General features: G+C 46.6%; 1 protein-coding gene across 1 annotated transcript in view; it reads left to right on the forward strand.

Moving 5' to 3' along the window:
* Window positions 1-17,326, forward strand: part of ATSTE24 (Peptidase family M48 family protein) — a 104,015-nt gene that overhangs the window by 82,700 nt on the left and 3,989 nt on the right. Inside the window, exons 9-11 of the mRNA XM_086489634.1 lie at window positions 6,706-6,768; window positions 7,608-7,700; window positions 7,786-7,899. Of these exons, the coding sequence (XP_086345760.1) occupies window positions 6,706-6,768; window positions 7,608-7,700; window positions 7,786-7,899 (270 nt within the window). The remainder of the gene's footprint in view (window positions 1-6,705; window positions 6,769-7,607; window positions 7,701-7,785; window positions 7,900-17,326) is intronic.

The raw sequence follows: 17,326 nt of genomic DNA on the forward strand, positions 1-17,326 counted from the left end.
AGGCTCTCTGGACAGAGGGCATGGACAGACAGGATTCTCCTGCAGAGAGAGTGGCCTCAGGCTTAGCTCAAATTAGCCATTTTTTTCTTCAGGAGTCTCTGGCTCGCCGGGCTGCAGCAAGAGAGGCGGAGCAGCGTCTCAAACAAGGCATTGCTTCACTACAGAGGATGTAGGAGCAGCATCCAGATAGTCCATGGTTGGAGGAGCAGTTACAGCAGGCTCGATAGAAGCATGCTAGCACAGAGGAGAGGCGTCATGAGTTTGCCTTCCACCGACAGGCATCTCAGTGGACTCAGGTGGGTGACAGAGTGACTGGTGTTTTTTTTGAGACAGTGGGACCTCGGCACTCGCATGCCAAGGTCAGTCAGTTGAGGATGCCCGATGGGTCAGTTGCTTGTGAGCCCGAGGATATGCGTGTAGTTGCTACTGACTTCTACCGTGAGTTACTATTTGCTGAGCCCCAGTCAGAGCGGCAGGATTCATGTAGGGAGCTGTAGACGGCTGGATAATCACCATGTGGGAACGTGTTCTTAGAAGATGGGCAGCGAATCACTTAGTAATTACTAGAGTAATTACTACAGTAAACCCGAAGTGTATAAATAGGGCCCATTACATCATTATCGGGGGGGGGGGGGGGGGGGGGGGGGGCAATTGTTATCACTTGTATTAGCGCTTTGGGCTATAATTGTAATTGAGCATCAGTGGCAGTGTTGTCGGCTATACTTTCTCTCTGTAATCATATTCGCTGTAATCTTGATCTGTAATCTCAATCATGGTATATATTTCAGTGATACTTACTTCTCGACCAGTCTTCTGAATCTGAATCTGAATCTGAATCTTATTCCAGTCTATAAATCTGATTCTTGTTTTAGTATCCACATTTCAATCTAGTCTCTGATTTCTGTCTAGTCTGTTGTTTGAAATCTTCCCACACTAGTAGCTGAAATCCTTCAACACTGGAATTAGCTGTCTCAAGAGATCAGCTCCAATTCCAGGAGCAGGTTTGGGCACAGATGCCATGTCTTGTGACCAAGGAGATGCGTCAGAGGTTAGAGATGCCACTTCAGCTTGCGGAGCTGCACACGGCTCTTAGGGCCCTCCCCCGTGGTAGCTGTCCAGGTGAGGATGGGTTGACTCCCAGCTTTTTCTTGGAGTATTGGGACCTACTTGGCCCAGATCTCTGTAGTGCTTTTTAGTACATTTTGCACACAGGAGTGATGCCTAAGAGCATGAGTGAGGGCCTGATCTACCTCATTCCCAAGGAGGGTGGCTCCTTGGATGAGATTCGACAGTGGCGCCCCATCACCATCCTCAACTCAGTCTACAAAGTTCTTGCCAAGGCTCTGATTTTGAGGATTCAGCCACTTTTGGAGAGCCTTATACATGGGACTCAGACAAGTTTTGTCAAGGAACGCAGTATCCTTGACAACATCTTTACTTTCTGGGAGGCTTCTGCCCTGGCACGGCTCCGTGGTGAGGACCTCGTGATTCTTCTTCTTGATTTTGAGAAGGCATACGACAGAGTTGACTGGGACTTTCTAGAGGGCACTTTATGCAAGATGGGCTTCTCAGATGCTTGGATCAGAGGGGTGTCAGCCTTGTACAGACAGGCTCATAGTCAGGTGCTTTTCGCAAGAGGTAGAGGTGGTCGCTTCATGCTTACACGCTCGGTCAGGCAGGGTTGTCCTCTTGTCCCCTTTCTCTTTCTGTTCTATGCGGAGGCGACGAGCAGATTTTTGGTGTCACAGCAGGTTGGTCTACGGGGCTTAGCACTCCCTATTCGGGGAGATGAGCTACTGGGCGTTGAGTTTGCTGATGACTCAGCCTTGTACTTAGATGGCTAGGAGGCCAATCTTCACCGATGTGAGCAGGCTTTGGAGACCTTTTGTTGTTCATCGGGCGCACTGATCAACTAGAGAAAGACAGCGGCTTTCTCGGTTGGTAGTGCTCCTGTGCCAGATTGGATGCCAGGAGAGGGTTTCAAGTGGATTCCCCCAGGGACTGCAGTTCGGTACTTGGGTTGTCAGGTTGGTTTGGACTTGTCTCCCGAGCAGCAGATTGCTCCCCTTCTCCTGTCTCTCCGGAGAAAGTTGGTACATTGGAGCTCAGCACGACTTTCTCTGGCTGGCAGAGTAGTAGTTGCCAACCAGGTGTTGTTGGCGACTATGTGGTACATCACTTCCTCTCGAGTTCTTGTATCAGCTAGGTAGAGAGGCTGATCAGGAACTTCCTTTGGTCAGGACGTGACACTCAAATAGCTCGAGCCAAGGTGGCTTGACAGGTCATCACGCTCCCTTGTTCTCAGGGAGGGCTTGGGATCATTGATCCAGACAGCAGAGCAGAGCCCTTCTTGGGAAGTTCATAGTCAGAGGACTTCTTCCAGGTGAGGAGCCTTGGAAGGAGTTCTTGCTGCAGAGGCTTCGTGCCAGGGTGCCGCCCTTGGCAACCTTCGACCAAATGGATCTTTACAGAGATGCGCAGAGTTGGTTTGAGCAGGAGACTGGAGGACCGCTTCGCTATGAGTTTGCTTCGATCTTGGGAGCTCTTACGGCGTGGCCTGGAGCAGAGACAGCCGACGTGCACGGTGGAGCGCCTACGGCAGCCCCTCGTCTGGAACCCCATGGTTAGCACTCAGAGAGGCCACTTGGTTGGTAGTCGGCCTCATGTTTCTTGGGGTCCCATGGCAGCAGGTCCAGTGCGCTCTCTAGGTGACTGGCTAGAGTTCACAGGTTTGTCAGAGGAGGTGCAGGGTTTCCAGCTACAGGGCATGAGAGGGGTGCAGAGCATATGTCAGGACATCTCAGAGTCAGTTCCAGTTGAGTGGCTCACGCCTCTCGAGCCAGTAGCACCCCGGTGGATGGGAGCCTTCATAAGACTGCAGGTTCTCATCTTAGTCAGGGCCTGCTCAGAGACTATCCCAGTCCTGTTCTTCGAGCTTCAGGGTGGGGGACGACTACGGCGAGTTGCAGTAGAGGCCCCGCAGGTAGCAGAGTGCTGTTTCCAGAGGATCCGAGTAGTGGGCATCTGTGGGAGGACTTGCGTCATAGACCCTGACCCAGCAGCTCTTGAGACTGGACACTGGAGGCTATGAGCTTGGGAGTGTTCTCCACTGGCACGAGTACAGTGGGACCCTGGTGAGTGGCTATGGAGGGATCCTTTCTCTTCTGCAGACCACCTAGGAGTCCCTATCTTTCAGTACACTGTTCGGCTTGGACGTCATATACTTTCAGCACAGAGAGAGGCCCACCCCGCTTCAACACGTCATTGGCAGGAGGAGGGTCTCACAGTCGAGTTCTTGGCAGCCTTTTGGGAGAGGTTGTGGGACTCCAGACAGCCGAGGCGCGTCACCTTGTTTCAGTGGCTGGTCGCACATAGAGCTACAGCAGTAGGGAGCTGGCTAGTGCATAGTGGTCTCTCGGCCGCATGTGCAGCGTGTGACCATTTGGTGGAGAGTCAGCGTCACTGTCTTTGGGATTGTCCCTCGGCCCAGCAGGTGTGGCTACGAGTTCTTCGGTTGATGCCTACTCTCTCCACGGCTCAACAGTACACTTGGGGGCAGCGGCTTGGTCCACTCTCACGGGCCCGGCACTTCAGTTTGAGCTATCTTCCAGCAGCAGGATGATAGTGATACAGGGGGGGCGACCTACACTCCAACCTGCTACAGAGCTTACTCCACAGGAGTGGTGCAGTGAGAGAGAGGAGTGTTAGGAGCTCATCAGTGGCCTGACACTTTGGTTCATCTGGCGGGCCCGCTGTTTTTGCATCTTTGAGGCTCGCCTGGTGCCACCAGCAGAGACTGTTCGTGACTTTTGGCTAGAGCTGATCCATACTCTCAGAGGACAGCTTGAGGGACTACAGGGCAGCTCCAACCGCATGCGGGAGCGCCGCGAGGCTTTCCTTCGACTATGGCGCCCTGGGCCTTTCTACACCATTGTCCAGGGTCACAGTGTGCTCAGATGGCACTACCGTCCACCTGTGTGGCTCTTTCCTCCTCCCATCTCTTGATTTAGCCTCATTGTATATATGCTGTTTTTTCATTGGGAGAGTCTCCCCATCATGTTTGTTTTAGCCCTCTCTTGCAGAGGTGGTTGTAGCCCTATGGGCAGTTTTCATTAACTAATAGAAGGATCTTTTTCACGGAAAAAAAAAGCATTAGTGTAAAACAATCCGAATTTCCCTTGACATTGCCCTATTTGGCATAATCTCGCAATCAATAGCTCCTCAAGCACGTTTGTGCTTTCCGAAGCACACCGCATTTGACATACTTATCTATCAAACATTGCCAAATTCACAACACATTTGGCATATATCTTGGCCAAAGCTTTGATGATCATCACATTAGGCTTACATATCAACCACGGTAGTGTTGGGCACAACTCTAGCAGCATACCCCGCTGTCAATGCACTGAAAGAGATGACATTCCCGGACTAGATGCTCCTCAAGTACTTATTGCTCTTATAAGTGCACCATATCTGGCATACATATTAACTAGGGCATTGCCAAAACTCCTGAACCACTTTTGCCCTCCAAAGTTCATCACATTTGGCATATTTACCAACCAAGGAATTACCAAGCACTCCAATATTGTAGAGAACAATGTGTATCCCATTTAACTTGGTGCAAATCTTTCCTCTGAACACATGCTTTTAGTCCAGTCAAGAAAGAGAATCTTGCTGCCTTTGACTCCTCATGATGCTTTTCTTATCTACCCTTGACTTGAAGAAAAATCTCATCAGTCGTTGCTTTTTCCTCTTGTGGAAGCGGAGCGACACGACACCAGAGACTTTGTCCTTGTCATGAGTTCTACAAAAGTCTCATTTGGCTGCAGCACTAGGTTTGCCAACTCGTCCAAAACCTTATCTTGAAAGTCAGCTGGCCTGAAAGCTTCACAAAAGTGCCGTCGTAGTGCTGTCCAAGTGGTGAAGTGGTTCTCTGCAAACTGATTGCACCAGCCATCCAAGGTTGACGGGAAGAGCACAAGGTAGGCGTTTTCTCTATTGAGGCCATGACCCCTGCAGAGGGAGACAAATCTTCTAGCATGGTTGTCTACATCCTCTGTCGAGAGTCCTTAGAAAGTTGGAAACTTTATGTTCACCTTAGCCAGACCGCTTGTCAGCTCCTCCATGGCTGCCTGCTCGAGAGCCTGTTGCTCGAGAGCTTGCTGTAACACAGTTGGTGAGAAGGGTACGAGGGAAGGTGACCTGGGAGGGGAAGAGCTGGTTGAGGGAGTGGAGATAGATGCGTGGGAGGGTAGGGGTAGCGGGGCTGGTAGAATTTCTACTTTACAGAAAAGGTTGGCGCTTTCGATGGTAGTACTTCAGAGGGCTCAATAGTGGGCTTTGTTGATCTCTAGACTGCCTTGTATGTGTCAGCAGTAGCAACCCACCCACCCAAGCTTTGGCCGCGGAGACCCTTGAACTTGTTGGATGGTCTAGATCCACTGGTCTAGACCCGACTAAACCAGGCTAGACTCGGCTAGACCACTCCTGCTAGATAAGTGCGAGTGACTAGACCACTCAGCTAGACCAGGGCGAGTCAGTAGACCACTCGATTAGACTAAGACGAGAGACTAGACCACCTGGTCGAGGCAAAGCTGGACTGGACCACGCTGGACCAGACCAGTCTAGACCAGCAGACTGGCACAAGCGAGGGCTTAAACCAGCCAGCTCCTTGACGTGTATGCTCAATGGAGTGAGACTTCAGTTGAGGTCCCACAGGGCGTGCCAAAAATGAGAGCACCTGTCTAGACCAGCAGACTGGCACAAGCGAGGGCTTAAACCAGCCAGCTCCTTGACGTGTATGCTCAATGGAGTGAGATTTCAGTTGAGGTCCCACAGGCGTGCCAAAAATGAGAGCACCTGTAGCAGGAAAAGTGTGTCGTGCTCTCTATGGTGGGTGTTCCTCAGTGCAGTATGCATGAAACCTCACTCCAATAGACAGAAAACACCACACAACAATGGAACACAACAACAGACTCAGAACTTACTGGAACTCGACAAACTCGTAGAACCATACAGACTGTGGCTGGCAGCACACTCAGCTCCAAGCCGAGGACTCACAGATACAATGGGGGTGTCAAGGCTCCAATGTGCAGGGAAGGTGCAGATGTGCGGTGCTGGACTCGAGACTCAAGACTCAAAACTTTAGACCATAGGAAATGGATAAAGTGTACGATGACTAGAAGCAACTACTAATATATGCCATCATAAAGAGCCACCAATAGCTAGCAAAATATCTTAGTCCTGCTAAGTTTATCTCCAAAGTGTGGTGGTGGTGATCTGGCCACGGTGTCCATTAGACCACCACCAGTACCACTGCCACGTGTCACTGCCCAGGCGAGAGTCTGTCCAATGTGAACTCCAGACCATCTGTAACTAACAGCCTGTCCTGTGCAGGTGACACTGTAGGCCTGCTTGCAATCAAAAATCATAAAAAGAACTTGGAAAAAAGCACAAGTAGTACTAACTCTAGATGGGAGGCTGGTTGTTCAGACCCTCAGCACTCAGTCATGTCTCTTTTCCTCTAGTGAAGATTGCATCTCTCTTCTAGTTGGGGTGTGTGTTTATGTGTTTCACTATGTGTGAAAATGCTTGTGCCTTATAAGTTCTGTTGGAGAAAACTATGTGCTTTTTTGGGTTTGATTATTACGAGCAAGCTGGGAGGTTCATTTTCTCTGCAGCGCCTTTATTTTCTGTGTCCTGCAGGCATATATGTACGGGTTCTGGAACAGCAAGCGAATTGTGATCTTTGACACCCTTATTCAACAGGTATTTATAGAAACTTCCCAGATTTGTGCTGTTTTGAGGTCGGGAATAGCTCTATATTGTATTTGTGGCAATTGAATTGTGTGATATCCTACTTTAGAGAGGAAGTGTTCATGTGTCACTAACATTCTGTTTTTTGCAAGGCGTAATTGTTGGATGCGATCATGTGGTGACATATATGACACTCCTCTGAGTACCACATCCTTGTTGTGATTCTAACTGATTCTTATCATAACTGTTGATGAGCCAGCAGGAATACCAAGACAAGTTGCTTCTTGTTTAGTTGTTGTATACGATAAACGGATTATTTCATTCCTGTAACATCAAAGTGGATACAGTGAGGTGCCTCAGTATAGCTTATTTACATTGTTCGTGTTATATGTGGCCTTATCTGGGTCAGTTTGGCCATGCTTTTATAATTCCTCAAGAGGGAGACTTTGTTTGAAGGGTGTTTTTGGGCAATAACCATGCCATCTCAATGCACAGGAGACAGAAATCTTGAGAAGCAAATATTCCAATCTTCAGGATGTTTAATGACAATCGGGCTCTTTCTATTAAGAATCAAGTCATTTGGGTGTGCTTTATTTGTTGTCTCTGTGTGCATTGATTGTGACGTGAATATGCCTATTCATAGTCAGAGGTTGACGTAGGATTTGCCTTGTTACAAAAGCAATTCGTTGTGCAGACATGATGTGTAACAAATATGGTGGTGTCATTTGTTTCTTCCATATTGCTGGTGTCTGGTAACCTTCGGAAAGGCAGATAAATATTTTCTAAGAGCATTTGAAGATTGAAAGTACATAGGTGGCTGTTAACCCTGATAGATTTTTGTTTCAATTCAGTGCAAAAACGAGGATGAAGTTGTGGCAGTGATTGCTCATGAATTAGGTCATTGGAGACTGAGCCATACGATGTACTCCTTTGTTGCTATGCAGGTATGGTTATTCACTTTTCAAATCATATATTCTCTAAGGTACATATGTAATCATTTAGAGGAAAACATGTGTTTGGGTTCTGTAGATTCTTACGTTACTCCAGTTTGGGGGCTACACACTCGTGCGCAACTCAAAGGAATTATTTGAGAGCTTTGGCTTTCGTAGCCAGCCTGTTCTCATTGGTCTCATCCTGTTTCAGGTAGGATGATTCCCTATAACATGTCTTGTTTTAAACGTGAATTTGGTGGTCTATCTAGGCATATATGAAAGTGTGTGCACTTGGGCGGGCATGGCGTGTAATGCACCCTATTGGTGGGACTTGTTACTGTGGAGGGTTTCAAGAATAGCAGCAAGAGAGAGAGAGAGAGAGAGAGAGAGAGAGAGAGAGAGAGAGAGAGAGAGAGTTATATTATCGTCCTCGAAGGTCAAATATGACCTATGGGACCAAATGAACATGTCACGTGGTGTGAGTGGAGGTCACAAGTGACTCTCGATGCTCAAAAATGGTTGAAATGAGGGTCACAATAGAGAGTCCACATCGTGGTTGGGAGAAGAAGGTATGTAGGGAGAGCTCATGGCTGAATATATGGGGAAAGAGGACCTAATGTGGTCAAAAGCTGAGCACTCAAGTAGTGTGTGGTACTCACTCTCTCGCACTTGACGAGGGCATAAGGTGCAAAGTCGATGAGACTCCTCGCCAGTGCCCCAACGTCCTGCCTCGCAGCGTAGAGAATGGGAGCTAAGACGAATGGAGGCAATGGTGCAGATCACACTCAATGGGATGGGCTCAAGGATGTAGGAATGGGTTCGGTTACCGCGTTCGGAGAAGAAGAGAGATTTGTAGTTTGGGGCAATGTGTGTGGTGTAATGGCTGAAGCGAGAACCTCCGGATTTCTCCCAAGCCGTGATACATTGGCGTTGTAAGAAGGCCTCATTAACTTGGGAGTTGATCGACGCATCCTTGACCAAGTGACATGCATCCCATCTTTCAAACCATTTCTTGATGTCAATCATCCACCCCGAACATAGTATTTTGCTCTTGCATGTCTTTTGGACCTTTTGACTTGCTTCATATGCGATTCTAGGAAGTCGATACAAAGGGCTACGTTGTGTCTTAAGTATGTACTCCACAACCCTTTGCATGCCCAAGACCTCAATCGGAAGCAATCTGGACTCAAGAAGTAAGAGCATGTAGGGTGTTTGTGTCTTGACTTGGAGAAAGTTGGTGAGAAAACGCTTTTGGACATTCTCAAACTCTTTCCAAGTAGACTTCCCGATGCTACCACCCCACACCTCCACTCCATAAAGAAGCACCGGTGTCACCAATGTGTCAAAGAGGTACTTTTTGAGAGCCCAACACTTGATCTCTTCAGCATTGCACATGTTCTCAAATGCATAATAAGCCCTCTTTCCGGCTTCCAAGCGACGCACTGTGCAATCCTTCCATCTATGATTGGATGGAACCTCAAGGCCAAGGTACTTGAAGCTATCTACCACTTCAAGTGGCTCATTGTTGTATATAATGCATGGATTTTTATCATTGAGGGTCTTTACAAGCATAACCTTGGTTTTGGATCCATTCACGATCAGCCCGCTATGTAGGCAAAAGCATTCCAAGACATTCATAAGCTTTTGTGCATCTTCTAAGGTATGTGCCAAGAGCACTATATCATCGGCATAAAGCAAAAGCATGCTCAACGCATGTAACAGACTTGGATACTCCAAGTCAAGAATCAATCACGACACCAAATAACCACTTCAAAACAATTCACAGATCACAATAGATTTGCATTGGCCCGGCGGAGTTCTGTGCCTAGAAATATTGGCCCCAAAGATTGGCGCCCCTTTGGGTATTTCTTTATGTATTAATCAATGTCAAAGTACAAGAGAGCGGTTAGGGTTTCACTCTCAGACTCTGCGTCCAGATGCTCTGCAGAGTGAGCCCTTACCGCTTATTTAAAGTTTACAAGGGATGCCCAAAAGCAGAGCCCCAAAAGCTTCCAAATCAAAAGCTAAAAATTCTCTTGCTCTCTCTCTCTCTCTCTCTCTCTCTCTCTCTCAAGAGAGTTTTATTAAAATAAAGCAATTCATCTTCTCTCTCTCTCATGGGAAAACTGCATCGCCAAAAGCTGAGATTTCAGCGCCGTAAAATCCGGAAATCCTTACTGCTGCTACGTGGCATATCTGTCACCAGATTTAGGGTTTCAGTCAGCAGTTAGGGTTAGGGTTTCCAGAAATTAAAGTTTCTGCAGATTAGGGTTTCTTGCAGAAATTAGGGTTTCTACTCTCGGTAGCCACGTCATCACTTTGTGACATACCCCCCTCTTGAAAGCATTGTAATCGCCCTCGATTATGCCTGCAAAACAGACATGCCATAAACCGTCTTAGCAGACACTGACTGTTAGTACCTATGTACTAGGAACACACATCTAGCACATGTACCAATCGACAGTCACATCACAGGACATCACTAAACATTCAACATTCATTCGGATCTTAGACCATGATTTATCGGCAATGTAGCTAGCAATCGCATCTAGATCCAATCGGGACCTCATCGATGTCCGATTGACTAACCCCTATTGCAAGTTGCAACCATATCAATTCGAGATCAATTAGACCAAAATGCTGCAGTCATTTCATCTATGAGTTCCTGCACTTAAAAGAAGTCAAGAACAAATCAGTATCATAATCCATTTCATAAAGTCATATAGCAGAATACTGTCAACTTTCAATATCCCTGAAGCTCAAAGAGACATCGGTGACTCTAGTATCTAAATCAAGGCATCTGTTGACAAAGGAGCGGAGTGACTCCCCTCTTGTGCATCCCATTGCACTAGATCTCCAGCCAAGCTGAATTTTGGGTTCCATTTGGAGTAGACTATGCTAAACCAAAAGCATCGAGGTAAAGTTTCACAATCTGAGGAGTATCTGCTAGGTCCTCCTCCTCCATCCACTTCGCATCCAATGTAGGATAGTTCTTGAACTTAACCAAGAACCACCTTCGGACTGTACCTTTATTCTTCGTATCCTTATGTGCCAAAATCTGTTCAGGAACAAGGATCTCCTCGTTTTCTTCCACTTCGGGTTGCTCATCAGGCTTCCCATCATCAGGCACATCACCTTTAAAAGGTTTCAAGAGACTCACATAAAATGCATTGTGAATCCTCCAGGAAGGGGACATCATTTATCTTTTCAGTGATGTGGAAAGGTCCGTAGTATCGCATACTAAACTTTGGAAAAATCCTCTCCTTTCCCTTTCTCTTTGTTAGGCGTGCCTTCTCAAAACGTAAGAGCACCAAATCATCCTCCTTCAATTTCAAGTCGCGACGATGGCGATCCGTTGCCTTTTTCTGTCGTTCTTGAGACTTCTGCAAAGTCTCGCAAACCTTGGGCAAAAGCCGTATCTAAGTCTCGCGTATATTCATCCGCTTCAAAAATCTTGTCTTTCGTGCTTAGGAAGGGTGGAACCTTCGCAGCACCTTCAACAATCTCAAATGGCACCTTCCCCGTTGAAGAGTGTATCGTGTTATTGTAGGCAAATTCCACCAAAGGTAGGTACTTTTCCCATTGAGTCTTCTGATCTGAGATATAAGACTTCAATAAATCTAGAACCACTGAATTTGCAATCTCAGATTGCCCATTAGTCTGCGGGTGGAACAATGACAAGAACTGCAACCGCGTGCCAATGTTCTCCCAAATTGCATTCCAAAACAAACTCGTAAATCTGGGGCTCTATCGGAGACAATCTCAGGCATGCCATGTAATCTGAAGATCTGGGCCACAAACAGTCTTGCTAAGTGATCCGGCTTGATTGTTTTCTTCACTGGAATGAAATGAGCCTGTTTGCTAAATCTGTCAATAACAGTCCAGATACCATCGTGACCACTCTCTGTTCTCGGGAGATCAAAAATGAAATCCATTGCAATACTTTCCCAGGGGCGGGTGGGTATGGGTAAAGGCTGTAACAATCCGTGTGCTTTATGCCTGTCAAATTTGACCTTCTGGCATACTAAGCAACTGCGCACAAACTCTTCCACATCCTTTTTGAGTTTCGGCCAAAAGAAGTATCTCTCTACCCCTTTCATGGTGGTAGCCATGCCGCGGTGACCTGTAAAAGGTGGACAGTGGCATTCGGTCATAACCTTTTCCCTCAACGGCTGTGTAACGCACAACATGGTTTTTCTCATTAAGTAGCCTTCTTGAATGGATTATCCTGCTACTGTCTCCCCATCTCGTATCCGTGTGAAAACATCTGCAAAATCTGTATCTGTGGCATACTGGTCGACCATATCCTCGAAGCTCCTATGATGTATCGCGGAAATAGCCAGAACCAACGGTTTCTGAGACAAAGCATCTGCCACCACATTCTTTTGTCCCTGCATATGGAAAATCTGTAAGTGAAACTGTGACAAGATGTTCGCCAACCGCATCTGCTTTTCCGAAAGCTGCTTCTGTGACAAGTAGTAGTGGAAACTCTGATGGTATGTAAAGACAGTAAAATCCGCTCCCAGTAGGTAAGGCCGCCACTGAGTAAGAGCATGGATAACTGCCAAAAGCTCTTTCTCATAAATCTGTGTTGTCATCTCCGGCCTTGAGGACAATTGGCTCTCGTAAGCAATGACATGGCCTTCTTGTAGACTGCACCCAGACTACGACCACAAGCATCACAATATACTTCAAATGACTTCTGTAAGTCCGACAAAGTCAAAACTGGTCCTGTAGTCAATTTCTCTTTCAATGTCTGAAAGGTAGTCACCTCTGTGGATCCCCACGAGAAAGGGACTCCTTTCTGTGTCAAGATATGCAAAGGGGAAGCAACCTCTACAAACTTTCGAATGAACCGCCTGTAGTACGAACACAGTCCCAAGAAGCTTCTAACTTCATGGACATTCTTCAAATCGGGCCAATCACGGATAGTCTCTATCTTTGGCCGGATCCATTTGCACTCCTGTTGCTGAGACAATGGAGTGCAGCTGAGACAATGTGTCCCAAAAAGTGTATCTCTGGTAGGAAAAAATTACTTTTATTTGCATTAATCACTAACTTGTGATTTCGTAATGCCCGAAAGACCTGAAGTAGATGATCTCTGTGTTCTGCCTCATTCTTGGAGAAAACAATGATGTCGTCAAAGAAAGTGCCAACAAATAGCCTAAACTCTCGAAAAATCCTGTCCATCATCCGGTTAAATATGGCAGGAGCATTGGTTAAGCCAAAAGGCATCACCAAAAACTCAAATAACCCAAAAGTCGTCCGAAAAGCTGTCTTGTAGGTGTCTCCCGGTGCGATCCTGATCTGATGATATCCACTCTTCAGGTCAATCCTGCTAAAGCACGAGGATCCCTGTAACCTGTCGAGTATATCATCGATCCTAGGAATCGGAAATCTGTTCTTGATGGTGATTTTGTTGAGAGCTCTATAATCGATGCACATTCTCCAAGATCATTATCTTCAAAACCAACAACATTGGAGAGCAATACGGTGGAGTACTAGGCTGGACAAGACCCTTTTCCAAGAGGTCTTTCACTTGGTTCATAATCTCTTCATTCTGTGCTCGGCTCACACGGTAAGGTGGCCGGTTCGGTGGTGTGCTTCCAGATATCAGATCAATGGTATGATCTTCAGGACGAGCAGGTGGTAACTTGCCTGGTAGGCCTTCTGAGAAGCAATCGGCGTGAGAGTGGAGAAAATCTTGGCGTTCTTTATCAAGTTTAGACATAATTATCCTATCATTATCGCTCAATTCTTTCATAAAGATCGAGTAAACAAATAGACTGGATTTCATTAATTTAGAAATGGCCGAAGCCGATACAATAGGGACAGACTCGCCCTTCAGTTTAATATCAAGTACATTTGTTATGCCCTTCTCTGTAGTCAATGTCTCTTTCCTCGCCCGATAATCGACCACGGCGTTGTTCTTGTGGTACCAGGGAATCCCTAAGAGAACATCACAATCCTCCAAAGGCATTATGAAAAAGTCCTCATGCCCCAAATACCCCTAATAATGCAACCGAAGTTTGCCAATGACATGTGTAATGGCTACGTCCCTGCTGGGTGCCGCTAGAACTGCCTGTGCAAGTGGTCCCATCCGATCGGGAGTGATCTCGAGCCGCACCGCCAATTCAGGTGAAATGAAGTTGGCCTTGGCTCCTCCATCAAAGAAGATCATGGCCTCTTGATCTTTCACTTTGCCCCAAGCTCGGCAAAGTTCTGTACTCTCGTCCATGGTGTTGGGATTTGTACCCACACAATTTGGAACCAGTCCTGTTTTCATCTTGCCTTTTCGTCCACGTTCCTCAGGTGCTCTCGAACTCTCAAGCCTGTCGTCGTCCTTATCATTCTGTTCTTTCTGTGCCTTTTAGGCACTTCGCGGAGATATGTCCATGTTCCCCGCATCCAAAGCACTTCTCCTCCTTGATGAAGCGAGCTCGCTCTTGAGGAGTAAGCTTGGGTGGTGCATCCTTTTTCTTTGGGTTGCTCTTTCTCTTTCTACTTTCATTCCCAGAAGTCTGTTCGGCTCATTGTGTCATGGCCTCATCTGTGGGGTAGGTCAGACTGCCAGAGTGAATGGCAAAGCCCCGCTTCGCATGACTCATCAACTCCTGAATAGAAGCTGACTTCTATTCCAAGCAGTGATCTCGGACTCTGTAGGTAGACCCAAGGATAACCGCTCAATCTGTTCTTTGAAAGAGATCTTCTTGAATGAAGAGGCGGGTAGAAAAGAGCTCCGGAATCTCTCACAGTAAGCATTTATTGTATCTCTCTTGGTCATCCGAAGATGGTTCCGAGCAGCTCGTGTATCGCGTTCATACTCTTCCGTCAACCAAGAAGAAATAAAAAGCTTCTTAAATTTCAGCCATTTAACTGGCGCGGTCTTGTTTAAAAGAAGTGTGGACCATCAAGTGCGAGCATTCCCCTTAAAGTAAGAGGCAGCTCTCCGAATCTTGGAGTGCTCTGAGTAGCGTCCTCCCGCAAAAGCGATGTCAAACTGCTGTATAAAAGACAAAGCCTTCGAAGCATCTGAGTATCCTGAAAAAGTGTCAAATTTGATGGAGTATCCACCTTCCTGAAACTCTGTGACTTTCTTGCTTTTATCTTCCAGAAAGTCATACTAGTTGGCTTTATAAAAATTCTTCTTGTTCGCATAAAATTTTCCATCATCGGAGTCTGAACTCTCTGTGACGAGTCCTCTGTAGAACTGTCAGTCACTGGGCGAGATTTAGACTTCTTTGCCTTTTTCTTGCCCTTTCCGAAGCGTTGTTTCTTGCTTCGCTTTTTGCCTTTTCTATCTTCTTCACTCGAATCTGAAGAGCTAGAAGAACTGCCAGAAGAAGAAGAAGAAGAACTGGGTACTCCTTCAAAGTGAACACGCTTCTTTTGTTTCTTTGCTTTGTCAAATGTCGACTGACGACCCAAATAACCCGGGAAGTCACTACATTTCTTCTGCTTTTTGCCGTGCTTTTTGGCTTTCTTTTGCGCATCAAAAAGCTGAGCAATCTATGCATCAACCACCTCTTCTAGTTCCTTCTTTGAATATTGCTTGTGATGAGAAGGTTTCTTGAGAGCGGGTTTCGGGGGTGGTATGTCAAAGTACAAGAGAGCGGTTAGGGTTTCACTCTCAGACTCTACGTCCAGATGCTCTGCAAAGTGAGCCCTTACCGCTTATTTAAAGTTTACAAGGGATGCCCAAAAGCAGAGCCCCAAAAGCTTCCAAAATAAAAGATAAAATTCTCTCTCTCTCTCTCTCTCTCTCTCTCTCTCTCTCTCTCTCTCTCTCTCTCTCTCTCTCTCGGGTATACTGCGTCGCCAAAAGCTGAGATTTCAACGTCGTAAAATCCGAAAATCCGTACCGTTGCCATGTGGCATATCTGGTGCCAGATTTAGGGTCTCAGCCACATTTAGGGTTTTCAGCCAGCAGTTAGGGTTAGGGTCTCCAGAAATTAGGGTTTTTGCCGATTAGGGTTTCTGGCAGAAATTAGGGTTTACAAGTTTTAGGGTTTCTGCTCTTGGTAGCCACGTCATCACTTTGTGACACCGCTTTTCCAATCTTAACCTCTTCTATGCCTTCTTGTTGCATAAAATCAAGAACCATGCAATCCAATTCATCAATGAGTAGCCCAAAGAGGGTTGGGGAAATTGGACATCCTTGTTTGACACCAATGGTGCTTGCAAAAAATTCTGAAATTCCATCTCCCATACGTAGTCGACATATCACTTTTTGGTAGATGCGAAAAATTGCATGCATAAATTCTCTCGGCACTCATACGTCTCCAAAGATTTCCTTGCGGTACCATGTCAAAAGCTTTCTTGAAATCCACAAAGCAACAATACAACTTTTTTCCTTTCAATCGAGACGCTTCCATAAGAACTCGAAGAGTGACAAGGTGATTATTAGTGCAATGACGCTTTCGGAAACCTGCTTGGCCTGGCGCACATTTGCCGTTCTTTTCAGCCCATTCACTTATCTTCATCTCCATGATACATCCAAATAACTTTGCCATCAAAGAACCAACCATTATAGTACGATAGTTGTTCACATTGTTTACATCTCCTTCTTTGTGCAAAGGTTTGATCCAATTTTCACTCCAATCATGAGGCATGCCATGCTGAAGTGCAAGGTTAAACATATGGTGTATCCAATGTCGTGTTTTCTTGCTTGTCCATTTAATCATTTCAGCCTTGACACCTTGAAGGTCCCCTGCCTTGCAAGTAGCAAGTTTCTCAAGGGCGCAACATACATCTTCAATGGTAAAGAAGGGAGGCATAAACGAAAGGGAGCTACAACACTCCATCTTATCAACATTGGGTTGCTCATAGAGGTTTTTGCAATGCGTATACATATCCTCAAGAGTCAAGTCACCAAAGCTCTCAACACGCTTGCCTTAAATATGTTCCCCAAATAGTCCCAAATCTGCCCCCAAAAGCCCACTTTTTTCCCCCAAATGTCTACTTTTGCCCGTTCCGCCCCGCGTTTCGCCGTTCCGCCACATGTTCCACCTCGTTCCCCCCATTCCGGAACACCGTTCCAGTTACACCCCGTTCCGGAACGGCATTCCGTTTTCGACTCCGTTTCAGGAACGAGACTCGTCTGGAACGCCGGTTCGGAACGTTTGGGTTGTGTTCCCCCCGTTCCCTATTACACCCCACCGGAGAGAGGACACATTGATTGGGCTAGAGACATTAAAAGACTCAACAATGGATAAACTGGCAGAGGGGCACTAACCCTAAAAAAAGTGCTTACGTAGCAAAAGATACAGACTAGCCGCGGTTTGCGGAATCTGCTGATGTAGCAAGGTGTACAAAAAAAGGCTGCAATTGACGAGAGTAAGTGAGGTCTCGAGCTTTTGGGTTAAGAAGGGTTTGGAGCCCTAGCTTTGCATCCATGATGCTTTTGGGCCAAGGGTCTTTAAATACAAACCTTTGGGGCCTCACTCTGGCATTCTCGCTTGTGCGGAAACAGAGGCAGAGCTCCCTAGCAGTAGTACCTTTGTGAAATAGTATAAAGGAAATACCAAAAGGGGGGCCAAGGTTTTGGGGCAAGTGCTCTGGGATGGAACTCCGCCACTCTGTGCCTACCGTGTGGATTCTATGTGTGTGTGTGTGTGTATGCGTGTGTGTTCAATTGT

This window comes from Adiantum capillus-veneris, chromosome 2, assembly GCF_014529385.1.
Source record: "Adiantum capillus-veneris isolate H3 chromosome 2, ASM1452938v2, whole genome shotgun sequence".
Lineage (NCBI taxonomy): Eukaryota > Viridiplantae > Streptophyta > Polypodiopsida > Polypodiales > Pteridaceae > Adiantum > Adiantum capillus-veneris.